This window comes from Vulpes vulpes, chromosome 15, assembly GCF_048418805.1.
Source record: "Vulpes vulpes isolate BD-2025 chromosome 15, VulVul3, whole genome shotgun sequence".
NCBI lineage: Eukaryota > Metazoa > Chordata > Mammalia > Carnivora > Canidae > Vulpes > Vulpes vulpes.
In genome coordinates this window covers 77536813-77551168 of record NC_132794.1, presented here as the reverse complement: position 1 = coordinate 77551168, position 14356 = coordinate 77536813, and the positions used below count along the sequence as shown (strand labels likewise).

The 14356-nt window shown below is 35.3% G+C and overlaps 1 protein-coding gene across 14 annotated transcripts in view; it reads left to right on the top strand.

The window, feature by feature from the left end:
- Positions 1-14356, top strand: part of PTPN20 (protein tyrosine phosphatase non-receptor type 20) — a 139020-nt gene that overhangs the window by 61413 nt on the left and 63251 nt on the right. For 5 of the 14 annotated variants that reach the window (XM_072739238.1, XM_072739239.1, XM_072739242.1 and 2 more), the window contains 2 exons: positions 4319-4419; positions 12256-12353. The exons of 2 other annotated variants lie outside the window; for them this stretch is intronic. In XM_072739238.1, coding sequence (XP_072595339.1) covers positions 4319-4419; positions 12256-12353 — 199 coding nt within the window. Of the gene's footprint in view, positions 1-4318; positions 4420-12255; positions 12354-14356 lie in introns of those variants that run through there. 7 more of the 14 variants (XM_072739246.1, XM_072739240.1, XM_072739243.1 and 4 more) reach the window with 3 other exon arrangements.

Below are 14356 nucleotides of genomic sequence, written 5' to 3'. Positions count from 1 at the left end.
CAGTAATATTTAATGTCAAGGATTATGGGAGGATATGGTATAGTTTTAGCATTCAGTATCAGGAGTGTTTGATGTGCACCCTCAGCATTCAGGAGACCCATGTCTTTTTGCTCAGCTCCTTTGGTGGTTAGAGGAATTGCCCAGAGGATATGCAATAAATTTTATTTAATCTCAAATCAGCAGTAATTGGTTGTTCTTATTTCCAACTAAGAATATCAGCTGGTTTAATATACTTGACTCATTTTTTTCTATTGGCTTGTCTTACTGAATTTCAAAAATTCTATATGTATCCTAAATGCTTATCACTTCTTCCTGGTGAATGCTTTAAACTCTAATCTCTGTAATCAACCTGGGGATCAAAAGTACAACCCTGAGATCAAGTCTCATGCTTTTCCAAATGAACCAGCCAGGCACCCCATTGACAGTATCTTTTAATTGAATATTCAAATTTATCAAAATTTTCTTCTATAAGTTGTGCTTTTATAATTAAAAAATACATTCCTACCCGGAGAGAATAAAAATAGCATCTTTTATTTATTTATTTATTTATTTTGTATACTTTGATCTTTGATCTTATCATGCTCTGACATAATCTTTTTCCTGGTAGGGAAGCCAGTTATCCCAACCCCCTTTATTTTAGTGTTTTCCCTACTGACCTGCAATGGCACCACTATCTAATAGTAAATACTCATATGTACTTAAGATTGTTTTTGAATCCCTGTTCCCCTTTCTTCATCTATTTTTCTATTTCTATACCAATTCACACTATTGATTACTTTAGCTTATAATGAATATTGATATCTTATAGGACAAATGCCCTGATCTGGTTTCCTTGTCCAGGCTGTCCTTGCTGTTCTTGGACTTGTATTCTCTAGTTTGTCTAGATGCACACACACACATATATCCTATTTGAATTTTGATTGGATTTGCATTGAATCTGTAGATTAATAAGTGGCTACTTACCATTATTATGATACTGAGTTCTCTCCTATATAAATATGGGTTCTTTAGTTATTCTATTTTTTGTAAACTTCAGTAAGATTTTTGGTGTCCATCGAAAGATGAATGGATAAAGAAGATGTGGTTTATGTATACAATGGAATATTACTCAGCCATTAAAAACGACACCCATCATTTGCTTTGACATGGATGGAACTGGAGGATATTATGCTGAGTGAAATAAGTCAATCAGAGAAGGACAAACATTATATGGTCTCATTCATTTGGGGAATATAAAAAATAGTGAAAGGGAATAAAGAGGAAAGGAGAAAAAATGAGTGGGAAATATCAGAAAGGGAGACAGAATATGAAAGACTCCTAACTCTGGGAAACGAACTAGGGGTGCTGAAAGGGGAGGTGGGCGGGGGGTGGGGGTGACTGGGTGGCGGGCACTGAGGTGGGCACTTGACAGGATGAGCACTGGGTGTTATTCTGTATGTTGACAAATTGAACACCAATAAAAAATAAATGTATATAAAAAAAGATTTTTGCAATTTTTACTATATATACTTGGTTTATTTTTAGATACCTTATATTTTATTTGTATTGTAAATGATATATTTTCTTTTATTGCAATGTCTAGCTGGTTATTGTTGGTTGATGGAATGTTTCTCATTTATTGTGTCAGCTATCCTGTGAAACTTTCTTATTATTTCTAGTAGTTTGACATAGAGTCTCTTTAATTTTCTGTGTAAGACAATTAGAGTATTTGCAAATATGATTTACTTGCTTTGTTTCCAGTCCTTAAGGTTTTTTTTTTCTTTCTTCTTTTGTTTTATTGCTTGGGCCCTGTGTATTATACAATGTTAAATAAGGATAGGGTAGCAGGCATTTTTATGTTTTTCTTAATAAATGAGGATGTGTTTAAAGTTTTACCATTAAGTTTAATGTTGGCTCAATATTTTGAAAAGATGACCTTTTCTATAAGTTAAGAAGTTCTCTTTTATTTCTACCTTGAAAGGATATTGAATTTTTCAAATGATTTTTCTTATATGTTCAGATGAAAATATGATTTCTGACCTTTAGTTGACATTTATTTTATAACAATTTACACTGATAAAGTTTTATAATACTGAGCATAAGTTGAATTCTTTTGATAAATCTAAACTAGTCTACACATTTCTTTCATTGCACCACTTAGTAATATTGTACTTAGGATTTTTACATCGAGGTACATTTTTGTTTGGCTTATAATTTTTCTTGTATCATACATATTTTGTTTTTATGTAATGATTTTGCTAAACTTTTAGTATAAATGAGATAACTTTACATTTAAAAAATTCTCTAAAGTAGTTTGTATAAGAAAGAGATTTTGTTCATTAAAAGTTTGATAAAATCTCATCTGGAAGGCTCTTTGGGCCCAGATGTCTACTACCCCTTGGGAATGAGATTTTTAATTATTGGTTTAACTTTTTATTTTTATTTTTTTAATTTATTTTTTAAATAAATTTATTTTTTCCTGGTGTTCAATTTGTCAACATACAGAATAACACCCAGTGCTCATCCTGTCAAGTGCCCTTTCAGTGCCTGCCACCCAGTCACCCCCACCCCCCGCCCACCTCCCCTTTCAGCACCCCTAGTTCGTTTCCCAGAGTTAGGAGTCTTTCATGTTCTGTCTCCCTTTCTGATATTTAAATTAATTTTTATTTTAAAAAAAGATTTTATTTATTCATGAGAGACGCATAGAGAGAGACAGAGACATAGGCAGAGGGAGAAGCAGGCTCCATGCGGGGAGCCTGATGTGGGACTCAATCTCAGGGACTCTGGGATCACGCCCGAGCTGAAGGCAGATGCTTCACTGCGAGCCACCCAGGCATCCCTGGTTTAACTTTTTAAATGCTTATTATACTATTTATGCTTTCTACATATTCTTGGGTAGATTTTGATGATTTACAATTCTCTGTAAAAGTTTTCATTACATCAAATTTGTCTAAAGGTACTTACATCTAAAAATGATAGTTGGATCTGTGGCTGTGCTCTTTTTCCTTCTTAATGTTAATTAAATTGAGTAGTAAAGGAGGTTTGCATATTTTTAAGTCCTTTTTCAAAGAACTAGTCTTTGATTTTGTTGATCTATTGTTTTAAATTATTTTCTATTTACTATGTTTCTTTATGATGTTTTACTCTCTACTAGGGGTTTTCTCAATTTTACTTAGCCTTTATGATTGAATATAAAACTCATTTTTGTCCTTTTTTCCTGCTTTTGTTACGAATGTAGTTAAAACTATACATTTCCACTTAAGACACTGCTTTAGCTTTCATGTTAGTTTTGATATGTTGCTTTTTCATTGATATTTCATAAGTACATATAAAATTAATTCATGTTATAATAGTTCACAATTTCTGTTTGATTTCCTTTTTAACACATTCATGAATAAACTTTTTTGTTTCCAAAGTATTTACTTGCTATATTTTTTACTATATTTTATATTGTTGATTTTGTAATATGCCATTGTCACAGAATTTCTAATTCATATTTAGGGCTGCCATGATATAGGAAATAGTACTCTGAATGCTCAATTCTAAGATAAGAGAAAAATATCTCCTTTAACTTCTATCTGAAATATTCTGTTCAGGGATCCCTGGGTGGTTCAGTGGTTTAGCGCCTGCCATCAACCCAGGGCGTGATCTTGGAGACCCGGGATTGAGTCCCACATGAGGGTCCCTCCATGGAGCCTGCTTCTTGGTCTGCCTGTGTCTCTGCCTCTCTCTCTCTCTGTCTCTGTGTCTCTCATGAATAAATAAATAAAATCCTAAAAAAATATATTCTGTGCAGTGAAAGTAACAGGGATATTAGCAAGATTGTATAATAAAACCAACAATGACTTTCCTAGGGAGAATTCATATTATATTCTTCAATAAAGCCTGAAATGACTCTCTGTATACATTAACATATTGCTAATTTATTTATTATTAATAATTCAAGAGGTTAAAGTGAGACTGTGTAACACACTGTTCTTTATCCAAGAAGTAGACCCTGAAATACAGAAGAATTATCTTCTGTGACACCCAATTCAAGGGTTCTGGAAGATGTGTATAATTAGGATTTACCTGAAGAGTAATACAGAAGTAGCAACAAAGAGACTGCTCAAAAATTAACTTTCTGAGGATGGTCCTAGAAGTAGGATCATGTTTGCTATGTTATTTTTTTTTAAGCAGGGAGAAAAGTGGTTAATTTAGGAGATAAGGATGAGATGACTGTACAATGGGAAAAGTAGGTAAACATTCCTCTTGTGTAGCTTGGGTTTTCTCATTAAGGCACAACCTTTCTCTGTGTTGCCCTTTGCATTTGATCAATTCTTCCCTTCTCTTTGTTCAGGAGAAGATGAGGGAGATAACTGTAATTCGAAAGACGTGATTTCCAGGGAGACTTTGCCTTCATCAAGTCAGAAAAAGACACCTAGATCAGTGACTCATAAGGTAAAACTAGAAGAGGGATTTCTGCTAATTGATTGTGGCTATTATGTAACCATGGAGTAAGCTCTAAGGCACAGGTGTCTATTTTTTCTTCTCAGCACAGTAATTTTCTCTGTCACTCTGATGTTGAAGACCTCCAAAATAGTGGTTTGAAAGAATGTTACTCTTTACAACTCTGAAGAAAACCTGTTTGGTACTATTCTGGAAATTTTACTTATTTTGGCATCTATTTCATTTTGTGCTGCTAATAGAGATACAAAATAAATTTCATATAAAATTTGAGGCACCTTTAGATATAGTGATTGATGGAATTTTTAGTTGATAGAGACAGCATGGTGAAATGTCTCCAAACTCTAGAAAGGTAGAGGGTTGGGAAAAATATGGGGCAACATTCCAACCTTGACATGTGTCTCCTTCCTTGGGAGATAACTGCTAGCATTAGAGCACAAAAAGAGAAATGCCTTTTCACCATGTGGGTGGCTTCCATTTTTTCCCTTATCTACTGGAGCTTTGGGGCTGCTATTGTGTTGCTGTCCTCAGATTCACATTCTCTAAGTTTCAGCATTACTAGAGATCAAAGTAAGTACCAAGAACAGACAATGCTTGCCCTGCTTTCCAGTATGGCTGCTCTCTCCACCCAAGGCTAACAGTCATGTTGCTGCTTTGAAAAACAATACTGTGGTTAGGAATCTATGCATTCCTCTGTGACATGTAAGTTGGCTGCATTGAAACCAACTACCGTCACATTTCTGGCTGGCAGTCTCTGATTCTTAGAGTGCTGCTCAGGTCTCAGTCCACTGTTGATACTTTTCTCTGATCAGAATGATTTTGTACTTGAAGGACAATTCATGTCAAAGTGAACACCTTCATAGACTGTCCTGAGTAGATCCTTTTTAAAACCATACTTGACTCCCTTCTAGAACTAAAAGCATTTTATTGTTTGCTTTTCTCTCCTATAATTTATGACTTGATCTATCTAGGATGAATTTTGATATGCTTTAAAGTTTTGTTTTAGAAGAGTAACTTTATTTAAATTGTTTTTTTGGAGTTCAATTTGCCAACATTTAGCATAACACCCAGTGCTCATCCCGCCAAGTGCCCCCCTCAGTGCCCAACACCCAGTCACCCCAACCCCCACCCACCTCCCCTTCCACTACCCCTTGTTAATTTCCCACAGTTAGGTATCTCTCATACTTTGTCACCCTCACTGATATTTTCACTCATTTTCTCTCCTTTCCCTCTATTCCCTTTCACTAATTTTTATATTTCCCAAATGAATGAGACCATATAATATTTGTCTTTCTCCGATTGACTTATTTAACTCAGCATAATACCCTACAGTTCCATCCACGTAGAAGCAAATGGTAGGTATTTGTCCTTTCTAATGGCTGAGTAATATTCCATTGTATACATAAACCACATCTTCTTTATCCATTCATCTTTTGATGGACACCGAGGCTCCTTCCACAGTTTGGCTATTGTGGACATTACTGCTAGAAACATCGGGGTGCAGGTGTCCTGGTGTTTCACTGCATCTGTATCTTTGGGGTAAAGCCCCAGGAGTGCAATTGCTGGGTCGTAGAGAATATCTATTTTTAACTCTTTGAGGAACCTCCACTCAGTTTTCCAGAGTGGCTGCACCAGTTCACATTCCCACCAACAGTGCAGGAGGGTTCCCCTTTTTCCGCATCCTCTCCAACATTTGTTGTTTCCTCCCTTGTTAATTTTCCTCATTCTGACTAGGGTGAGGTGCTATCTCATTGTGGTTTTGATTTGTATTTCCCTGATGGCAAGTGATGCGGAGCATTTTCTCATGTGCATGTTGGCCATGTCTATGTCTTCCTCTGTGAGATTTCTGTTCATGTCTTTTGCCCATTTCATGATCGGATTGTTTTTTTCTTTGGTGTTGAGTTTAATAAGTTCTTTATAGATCTTGGATAGTAGCCCTTGTCATTTTCAAATATCTTCTCCCATTCTGTAGGTTGTCTTTTAGTTTTGTTGACTGTATCCTTTGCTGTGCAAATCTTCTTATCTTGATGAAGTCCTAATAGTTCATTTTTGCTTTTGTTTCTTTTGCCTTCATGGATGTATCTTGCAAGAAGTTACTGTGGCCGAGTTCAAAAACGGTGTTGTCTGTGTTCTCCTCTAAGATTTTGATAGAATCTTGTCTCACATTTAGATCTTTCATCCATTTTGAGTTTATCTTTGTGTATGGTGTAAGAGAATGGTCTAGTTTCATTCTTCTGCATGTGGATGTCCAATTTTCCCTGCACCATTTATTGAAGAGACTGTCTTTTTTCCAGTGGATAGTCTTTCCTCCTTTGTCGAATATTAGTTGACCATAAAGTTCAGGGTCCACTTCTGGATTCTCTATTCTGTTCCATTGATCTATGTGTCAGTTTTTGTGGCAGTACCACACTGTCTTGATGACCACAGCTTTGTAGTACAACCTGAAATCTGGCATTGTGATGCCCCCAGCTATGTTTTTCTTTTTCATATTCCCCCGGCTATTCGGGGTCTTTTCTGATTCCACACAAATCTTGAGATGCTTTGTTCCAACTCTCTGAAGAAAGTCCATCGTCTTTTGATAGGGATTGCATTGAATGTGTAAATTGCCCTGGGTAACATTGACATTTTCACAATATTAATTCTTCCAATCCATCAGCATGGAATATTTTTCCATCTCCTGTGTCTTCCCCAGTTTCCTTCAGAAGTGTTCTTTAGTTTTTAGGGTATAGATCCTTTACCTCTTTGAATAGGTTTATTCCTAGGTATCTTATGCTTTTGGGTGCAATTGTAAATGAGATTGACTCCTTAATTTCTCTTTCTTCAGTCTCATTGTTAAGTGTAGAAATGCCACTGACTTCTGGGCATTGATTTTGTATCCTGGCACACTGCCAAATTGTTGTATGAGTTCTAGCAATCTTGGGGTGAAGTCTTTTGGGTTTTCAATGTACAGTATGTCATCTGCAAAGAGGGCGAGTTTGACTTCTTCTTTGCCAATTCGAATGCCTTTAATGTCTTTTTGTTGTCTGATTGCTGAGGCTAGGACTTCTAGTACTATGTTGAATAGCAGTGGTGAGAGTGGACATCCCTGTCTTGCTCCTGATCTTAGGGGAAAGGCTCCCAGTGCTTCTCCATTGAGAATTATATTTGCTGTGGGCTTTTCATAGTTGGCTTTTAAAATGTTGAGGAATGTTCCCTCTCTCCCTTCACTCTGAAGAGTTTTGATCAGGAATGGATGCTGTATTTTATCAAATGCTTTCTCTGCATCTAATGAGAGGATCATATGGTTCTTGGTTTTTCTCTTGCTGATATAATGAATCACTTTGATTGTTTTTACGAGTGTTGAACCATCCTTGCATCCCGGGGATAAATCCTACTTGGTCATGGTGAATAATCTTCTTAATGTATTGTTGTATCCTATTGGCTAGTATCTTGTTGAGAATTTTTGCATCCATGCATAAATTTGTCTATAATTCTCCTTTTTGGTGGGGTCTTTGTTTGGTTTTGGAATTAAAGTCCAGGGCCAGATGGCTTCCCTGGGGAATTCTATCAAACGTTTAAAGAGGAAACCGTACCTATTCTACTAAAGCTGTTCTGAACGATAGAAAGAGGTGGAATACTTCCAAACTCGTTGTATGAGGCCAGCATCACCTTAATTCCAATCCTCATATTACTTTTTAATTTTCCTGAAATTAATGTTAGGGAGTTGTTTTACCAACAAGTGTTGATAACCTAGTTTCAGGAGTTGGCCAGCTTGGTAGAACTCATTTAATTTGTTGGTCATTTGTGTAGTTTAATGAGAAGAAATATTTGGGGGACATTTTCCCTTGATGTTTAAAGTAAAAGAATTAAAATACACAGAGCAACACTTAGAAAAGAGAACCAATGAAGGTATAGTAATATCAGACAAATAGACTTAAAAGCAGAAAGTATTAGGCTTGAGAGGTCACTATGTAATACTAAAAGGTTTAGTTCACAAGGAAGATATAAAATTCTAAATTTATAAGCACCAGAATATATAAATCAGTATTGAACAGAATTATAAGGAGAAATTGTTAAATTCACTATGATATGGATCATTTAAAAACATCTCTTTTATTAAAAGAATAGACAATATTTAAGAGTATAGAAATTATAAAAAATTTAGGAAGATAGAATGAAATTATCTATAGAAATTTCATCCAAAAGTTAGAGAATACGGCAGATCCCTGGGTGGCTCAGTGGTTTGGAGCCTGCCTTCGCCCAGGGCCTGATCTTGGAGACCCGGGATTGAGTCCTGTGTCAGGCTCCCTGAATGGGACCTGCTTCTCTTTCTGCCTGTGTCTCTGCCTCTCTCTCTCTGTGTTTCTCATGAATAAATAAATAAAATATTAAAACAAAAAACAAAAGTTAGAGAACATATGTTCTTTTCAAGCATACATGGACCATTTATAAAAATTTACCAGGAACCGGGGATCCCTGGGTGGCTCAGCAGTTTCGCACCTGCCTTTGGCCCAGGGCATGATCCTGGAGTCCCAGGATTGAGTCCTGCATCAGGCTCCCGGCATGGAGCCTGCTTCTCCCTCTGCCTGTGTCTCTGCCTCTCTCTCTCTCTATGTCTATCATAAATAAATAAAAATAAATCTTTAAAAAAATTTACCATGAACCAAATCAAAAAATATCTCAATTTCAAATAATTTTCATAGTATTGACTGTGGCCTCTGACATAAAGAAATGCAGTTAGAAGTCAACCACAAATAGAGAAAACACACATTTGAAAATCAAGGACATACTTAAAACTCATGGGTCAAAGAAGAAATCATAGTGGAAATTTAAAATATTTATAATAGAATAAATATAGAATTACAATATACTGTGGTTTGCTCATTACTGGTTGTTAGCACATGTATACCAAATATCAAATTATCTACCATGATAGATTATACCATTACATTTACAATGGTACTGACTATAAAGTATGTAGGAGTCAATCTAAGAAAAGGTATGAATTACTTTTCTTGAGAATATTTTAAACTATTTTGGTATATAGCTATATTTTATTATTGTATAATAAGACCTAATGAAGAAAGCAGTTATCTCTAACTTATTTATATTTTTGAAGATTTATTTATTTTAGAGAGGGAGAGCAGGAGGAGGGGCAGAAGGAGAGGGAGAAAGAGAATCTCCTGCCAACTCCCTGCTGAATGTGGAGCCTGACCTGGGGCTCAGTCTCATGACTCTGAGATCATGACTTGAGTCAAAATCAAGAGTCAGAGGCCCAACCAAATGAGCCACCCAGACACCTCAGTTATTTTAAACTACAAAATGAGTTTAACTTGCTTTCAATTAAAATTTCAAAGTTTTTTTTTGTATGTGTGTGTATGTGCAATTTGATCAGCTGATTAAAATACTTTTGGGAAAACAGGAGGTCAAGAATAGGCAAGACAGTATTAGGAAAGGAAGCAAAAGTATATATGTGGCACTGGCACTGCAGGTTGTCAAGGCTTGTTATAATGCTACAGAAATTAAAGAAATATGGTAGTAGTATAGGAAGTAGCAAATAAGACCAATGAAACTGCATAGAAGTTCCAGAAAAAGACCCATATACAAATGGGAACTTTTTATGTGACAGGTGACATTGTAGATTTCTATAGTGGTCTGCTCAATTAGTGGTGTGGTACAATTCCTTATTCCAATAGGAAAAGTAAAATACTACCTTTGAATAAATATAAGCAGAACCTTTTATTTCACACTGAAGAAATGATCTTCTGTTAGCCTTCCAGCATCCTGTTTCTCTGAAAACTTGATAAAGATGGACTACCAGCTGTGTTACCAGGTGGCATTGGTTATGGTAAAAATGACCCCTGGACTGGAAAGATTATGACTAGGATGATAATGTCTTATGAAGAGTACAAATAGGGGTGAATGTGGGTTCATGAATTATTGTAAGAGATACTGGTTCCTGTGTAGCTTGATATTTCTAAGCCGGGAGACTTAGGTACCCACCCACCTGAGCTTACACTAGAATGCTCTTAGGACTTCTGATGAGGACAAGCCTAAGGCTTTTCTGTTGACATGTGGCTCTTCACCTATATCTTTTTGCAAAGCTCATCTGGTACCAGGTGTGGCCTATTGGATCTTGTGAATGTCCAGTTGAGTGCAAGATCACTGTTGGTGGTTGAGCAGAGTGAGCAAGGTACACTTTACACTGAAATTGATTCTAGGTGAATTTAATCTCAAAATATTAAAAGCAAATGTTAAGAAATTTTGTAAAAATATTTGAGGGTTTTTATTTTTCTTACTTGCATAGGGAAGGCTTTTTAATTATTTTTTTTAATTTTTCTTTTTCTACTTATTTTTATTTGAGTATAGTTGATGCACAATGTTACATTAGTTTCTGGTGTCCAGCATAGTATTGCAACAACTCTGTACCTTTTGCTATGCTTACCACAAGGAAGGACTTTTTATGTTTTATATGTTATTCAAAATAGCAATTAGCTAATCCACTAGAATTTAATGTATTTACCAAACAACTGCTAAAATATAAGTTAACTTTATATCTCAAGCAATCCTTATCCATATTAGTAAGTTATATTTTGATTTGTTTAGCAAAATGAATATGCTTGATAAGAGTGCCAGGCATTTGTTTACATCTTTCCATTAACATGCTTGTTTCTAAAATTGATTGTGTTTGAGTCTATGTTCTGAAATGATGTCTGTACGTATGCCCACAAGAGGTATTCCAGGTCTAAGAAATTTCATGGAATAAGTAAAACACACACACATACACACATAAACATATTAGCAAGAGAGGAAGATGAAGAAGTTCTATACAATTGAGGCCATTGAAAGATAACCTCAGAAAAGATGAAAAGACATAGTATCGGCTATGGCTTGAGATGCTGCATGAGAAATAGGCATGAATGAGGGTGGTGAGTTAAGCAGAGGCTAGACCATGGAAGGCTTCCTGGACTTCGGATCTGCTGTTTCTTTTACTCAGGATGCTTCCTTTCTCTTTGCTCTTCCTTTCATCTTTTAGGTAAATGGCAGTTATGGGTCACCATACTCTGCTACTGCATTAACACCACCAGCTGTAATTTGTACGTTTGCTCGTGTATTTTCTTTCTCCTCGTGAGAATATATATGTTCCACAAAGGCAGAACACACACCTCTCTTGTTCATGGTTTTATCTATAGCACTAAGGAGAGTATCTGCATATACCAGGTCTTCAGAAAAGAATTTGTCAAATGAATGGATTAACTGAAGCAGAATTGAAGGCTAAAATATTGATTACTGAATCTTTATTTAATGTGATTTTTTTCATCTAACTTTTTTTTCTATAAGGATTCTGAATGCAACAGAATGAACTAAAGTTTATAGGACAATACAGAATCTCATGGTAGAGACAGAATTACTGGTTTAGATTATATAAGCACTAAAATATAAATACAATGCTAAGAATTTTGTATTTACAGTAAATTGAATGTGATAAGCACTCATGAGTTTTCTCTGGGCTACAGTGATTTCTTTATTGAGAATGAAGCTTATATTTTTATCAACTTTTAGAAAATAACTTGAATGATTCAGTAAAAACTCACTTGTGTATGCATAGTACTTTATACTGTTTTGACAGATTGTAAAATATATAATATAGGGAGTAATACATTTCAAGTGATTTTTCTAAGGGGAAAAATACACTGACTGTGATTGTGGTTTTAATTATATTACTGAAGACTTTATTGGTCTTCTCTTAAGAAGCTTATATAGCTTTTTAAACTATATAAATCATATTTCTTTTAAACTATACATTCCTAAAATCACAGCCATAATTTTGTTTTCTTTCTTCTTTCTTAGGATTTAGAAAATGCAGATAACTCAGAGAAGGTAAAACTCTCTGTTCAGAACTTCCAACCCAGTAATTATGAAGATCTTTTCAAAGATGCTACAGAAAGGTACAGCCTCATTTAGTGAGCTTTCTGTTTATTCATGCTCATAGGTAGCCCTCTTAGTGGAGACTGAGTAATGGCCCTCAAATGTTTGATTAGTTTTTCAAGAGATAACTTGAACTTGTAGTACAAGAGATAACTTGTACTTTGTAGTAAGTACAACCCAATTTGGCTAGAAATAGGATGTATTTATGATTTCATAAAGATGATATCAACACAAGAAAAAGATACTCCTAAAAAATTTAATTTGTCATCTCCAACAATTATACAGTTCCAGAGTCTTTGTAAATGTGTTAGGAGCTGTGGAGAGGGCAAATTTAGGTGTTACATGCAAAATCATATCAAATAAGAGAACATTTTAATGAGCATATTTCCATAGAGATTTATAAGTAATACTTTTTTATTGATTTATGATAGTCACACACACACACACACACACAGAGAGAGAGAGAGAGAGAGAGAGAGAGAGAGAGAGAGAGGCAGACACACAGGCAGAGGGAGAAGCAGGCTCCATGCATGGAGCCTGACGTGGGATTTCATCCGGGTCTCCAGGATCGCGCCCTGGGCCAAAGGCAGGCGCCAAACCGCTGCACCACCCAGGGATCCCTATAAGTAATATTAGTTACAGTCATTGGAATAGTACTGCATAATAGTGTGTATGGCATAGAACTTGTATATACAACTTCCCAAAGTGCATTAAGTGAGCAAATAATTAAAAAGATGTTTTGAGATCCTGTTATATGTTAATAGTATATATCAATTATTAGACTAAGTATATAGTAAGCAGTGTATACAAAAGCAAAATATTGCACAGTTCTTGCCCTTTAGTTTATAGTTTAATTAGTTTATAGTTTAATTAGTTTATAGTTTAGTTTATAGTTTAATCCTAATCCTAATTATAGTTTAATTAGGGAAACATATGTAAAAGATAAATTTAAATACAATATAGTATTGTAGCATTATAAAGCCAAAGTACAAGAATTGTGAATACAGAAGACAGAGAAATATGCATGGGGGCAGTTTCTCACCAGCTTCTTTCAATAGAAGATATTTAATTTGAATTTAGGATCTTAAATAAGTAGCAGTCTAGCAGGAGGAAGAGGAGGGGAAAAATTTCAAGCTGGGGGAAGAAGTTTGAACAAAGGTAAGTTGTGGAAATATCTTATTAATGGTGAGAGATGTTAGTGTCAAGAGCTGTAGGGTACCTGTGAATTGGAATGCCAAGAAGCTTGAGAAGATAATAAGTAGAGCCAATAATATAATATGGGCCAGAGTGCAAAGGAACTTGATATACGTGAAACCAAGGAGTATGTACGTTAGTCAGTTTGTTACAATGAAAAGAAAGTACAGATGGAATTGTTCTTTGTGGATTCATGCATATGTCTGTCTGTCTACCTCTAGGAAGAGGAAGGCTGGTAGCAAAGTGGATAATATCTGGCAAGAAATGGGGAACAATGAGATATTTATAGTAATCTAAAAAAAAGATAAGAAGGAGAAAGAATAAGAAAGTTGAAATGACTCACAGAAGCAAAAGAAAAAGGCATTTATTTTGTTAAGGTTAAAGCATAAGATGCATGTTGGAGATTAGTAGGGATGATGATGAAAAAATAGGAAGGGGCCAGATTGCCAGTATTTAGACTTCTGTGAGGGGCTTGAGTTTATCTGAAGTTGGTGGGTGGGTAGAACTAAATTTGAATTTAGGGAGAGTTTTTTCTAGACATCAGAGATTAGAACCAGAAATCACATTAAGAAACTTCTGTTAAGTGGGGTTGCAAATCAAAGTGCAACAAGTAAATGGAGTGATGAGGAGCTGGAAAGGAACAGAAAGAGAGTGTGGCTAGTATTTGAAAAAATGTTAAGGTACAAAAAGTTGAAAAGGGTTTCTATTTTTAAGATCAGGGAGAGTCAAGTATTCTCATGTTATGGAAGAATTTATTTGTACGTGGGGGAGATTAATTATATATATAAAAAGATAATTTTAGAAAAAAAGTCTTAGGAGACAGAAGGCA